General features: G+C 50.2%; 1 protein-coding gene across 2 annotated transcripts in view; it reads right to left on the bottom strand.

The window, feature by feature from the left end:
* Positions 1 to 243: 243 nt before the first annotated feature.
* NKAIN3 (Sodium/potassium transporting ATPase interacting 3) overlaps positions 244 to 3,259 on the bottom strand; it is a 768,196-nt gene continuing 765,180 nt past the window's right edge. Inside the window, exon 6 of one of the 2 annotated variants that reach the window (XM_019527722.1) lies at positions 244 to 488. In XM_019527722.1, coding sequence (XP_019383267.1) covers positions 475 to 488 — 14 coding nt within the window. In that variant the 3' untranslated portion in view covers positions 244 to 474. The remainder of the gene's footprint in view (positions 489 to 3,259) is intronic. The other variant, XM_019527721.1, reaches the window with a different exon arrangement.

Raw genomic sequence — 3,259 nt, 5'->3', positions numbered from 1 at the left:
ACACTATTGGTATCTGACCCCTGACAAATATTCTGATGTCAAATTTACTAACACAATCTTTACCAGGCACATATAATTTTTTCAGGCAAAAAAACTTGAAAACACACACACACCCTCTGAACTTGAACTTGAAAACACACACACACCCTCTCATAGTTTCCACAGATTGTTTTGTTTTCATGCCTTAATACTAGGTATTGTAGAAAAAACAAAATTAAAAAAGGAAAAATTTACAATTTACAAGTGTCCATATAAGCAAATAATTAAAAAAAATCCAAGATCATCTACAAGGATCCACCTAATGATGATAATGATGAGAATACTGAGGCTGACTGAGGCATTCAGTCACACAGAGTCGGGAAGAGTAATTCATACTCTGTGAGAAGCGTGTATCTCTTCCATGACAACAATTCACAAAGTTGTTTTTTTCTTCTAAAATCTGTTTCTTCGGCAGCAGCACCAAATCAATGTTCATTACTTATTTCGACCTGTAAACAGAATATATGAGTTAGTTACAAATGGAAATCTTGTCTGAATAGAGATATCTATGTTTGCATTTCTGACTGAATTAACAGTTACGAATATATTCACAATAGAAAAAAACCAGTTCTGCATATCCAGAGCCCCAGTATGAGATCAAGATTGAATTAGTTTTGAGAAACAGAGAAAATGTTTGCACTGCTCCAAGGTGAGGGATAGAAGCATTCATGGAAGCTTTGAAGGAGAAAGAGCAGTGGCAACATGTAGAGGGGGCACAGAGGTGCATGTGCAGCCCCTGATAGCACTGGTACACCCCTTGACAGTCAACATTCCTGGGCAGAGGAGGCAGGTGAGAGCACTGGTGCCCTCCCTGAGAGTGCTGGCTGGGCAGTGGGGAGCCAGGAGAAGTGATCCTTATGGCCGATTGCACCCACCCGGAAGTGCCAGCGGTGCACCTGGAAGTGCCAGCGGTGTGCCGCTGCCATTTCTGGGTCGGTGTGATTGGCTGTGGGCCCCCACCTGGTTGGTATGATCAGCTGCAGGGGACACCCCCCCCAGTCATTGACTGGCTGCTGGGGGGGAAGTGCCCCCCCGACTCAGGAGGCACCAGTCACCCATGAGAAAGAGATAGTGTGACATGTTAACTTTGAAGGAGCCAGTGCTTTCTTTCTGTTAATGGGCAAATGTGCCATGAAGGTGACTATGTTGGAGGGAAAGTACTGTTACTAGGGATGTAAGTCAGAAATTTACAGAGTGACAGATTCTTTTTGGCTTCATCTATATTAAAAATATGAACATTTCTGAATGCTAGGTCATAACCTTCTCATCTGACTTGATTATATCAAATATGTTTGAATTGGGTACATACAACTTTCCTTCCACCTCCCCTTCCATCATGTATCAGCTGTTTTTCTGCATCCTCACTTGCCAGCACATTACCATGTTTTTTATCAGTGTATTCTGGAAAAAATCCATGAGGTCCTTCATACTAATTCCACAGTGAATACATCATGCACAGAGGTAGGTTGGTACACTCTGGCATGGCAAATCATGCAAGGGCTTGGAAAGGCAGAGGACCAGCTAATCTGGTTATACCTGTACAATCACTGAATCTCATCTACACAGCAAAAGAAGAACATTGTGTTATAATTATGACAGACAAGCAGGTGCTATGAAAGGGGGATATCAACTTAGGCTTCCTGGTTCTTAAAGCCTATATCAGTGGTGCTCAAACTTTTTGCCTGGTAGGCCAAATCTACTGGTGCTCCTGCTCCAGCACCCAGGTGAGCACAGCAGGCACCATATGGGAGTCAGGAGCAGGGAGGAGAGGAGGGATCCAGACACACATGTGTCCTGCATGCATGTGTGCCTCTTTACCTGACCGGAGGCGGAGGTGGACACAGCAGCAGCGGAGCCAGCAGCGGGGCAGCAGCAGCTGATCCCCCTAAGGTAAGTGGGCAGAGGGACCAGATGCAGCAGAGCTGGATCCAGAGGGGAAGCCCCCCGGATCCCTCTTAGCTGAGCCAGTAGGGAGCCACGCTCCTGAGCTGCAGCGTGTGAGCAGAGCATGCAAACAGGCACACTCCGTAAGAGCGCACCAGCATTTGCGTCGGCGTTCGTGCTGGTGGGCAAGCAAGAAGGGCCAGGAGGGAGACTCCTGCTAGGGCAGGAAGAAGGCACTGCACTAAGTCATAAACAAGCAGCAACTCCTATGATGGTGTTGACATGGAATGCTGCCAGGGCCCCTGCCCAGGTGGCACAGCCTACCCGGGGCTTGTCTGAGGCCTCCACCCAGATAGAACCCCTGGGGGGGGCTGGCATCCCCCCACCCCCTGGCCTGAGGGAGTTGCCCAGCAAGGCCTGGGGGGGGCAGGGATTGGGGATCCCCACACCTGTCCTGCTGGTGCCCGTCTTTGGGCCCTGGAGGTGCAGGTGAGGGAGCTCCAGGAGGAGGTTAGCAGGCTGAGGGGAATCAGGGAGGCAGAGGATGAAATTGACGGCTATTTCTTTTCCCTGCTGGGCCACACACCCAAGGAAGAAGCACCTCGGGAAGTGCCCTCCACTGCAGAGTGGCAGACGGTCACCTCCAGAACCAGGGCTGCTCGTAACACAGCAGTACCAGTTCTTCCAGTCCGGCTGGAGAACAGGTCCGAGGCCCTGGCAACACTGTAGGAGAAGGAGGGGGAGGAGGCAACCGGAGAGGAGGCAACTTCACACTCTCCACAATCTGAGCAGGCCAAAGGAGCTAAGCAGTCCCAGGGAAAAAGTGTCAAGTGATCGTCATAGGCGACTCCATCCTGAGAGGTACGGAGGGCCCCATCTGTCGCCAGGACCCCTTGACACATGAGGTCTACTGCCTACCCGGAGCAAAGATTCAGGACATGAAGGGGATGATCCAGGCCATGATCCAGCCCACCGCTTACTACCCCCTGGTCCTAATCCATGTGGGTACTAATGATGCGGCCAGGAGAAGCCCTGATCACCTGATGGTGGACTACCATGCTCTGGGGGGCGTGCTGAAGGAGGTAGGTGCACAGGTGGTTTTCTCTTCTGTCCTACAGTGAGTGGATGTGCATCGCAGAGACCAACTGGTGGCTTCGGGAATGGTGTCTCAAGGTCGGCTTTGGCTTCCTCAACAACAACCCACACATCACAATGAGAGACATGCTCGGATGGGATGGACTCCACCTTTCCCCTAAAGGTAAGTGTGTGTTTTCTTCTTGGTTGGCGGATCTCCTCCAGCAGGCTTTAAACTAGGCTCGTTGGGGGAAGGGGAAGA

The sequence above is a fragment of the Gavialis gangeticus genome, unplaced genomic scaffold, assembly GCF_001723915.1.
Source record: "Gavialis gangeticus isolate Ggan-Ray unplaced genomic scaffold, GavGan_comp1, whole genome shotgun sequence".
In the NCBI taxonomy this organism is placed as follows: Eukaryota; Metazoa; Chordata; order Crocodylia; family Gavialidae; genus Gavialis; species Gavialis gangeticus.
This window is presented reverse-complemented; position numbering and strand designations above follow the sequence as displayed.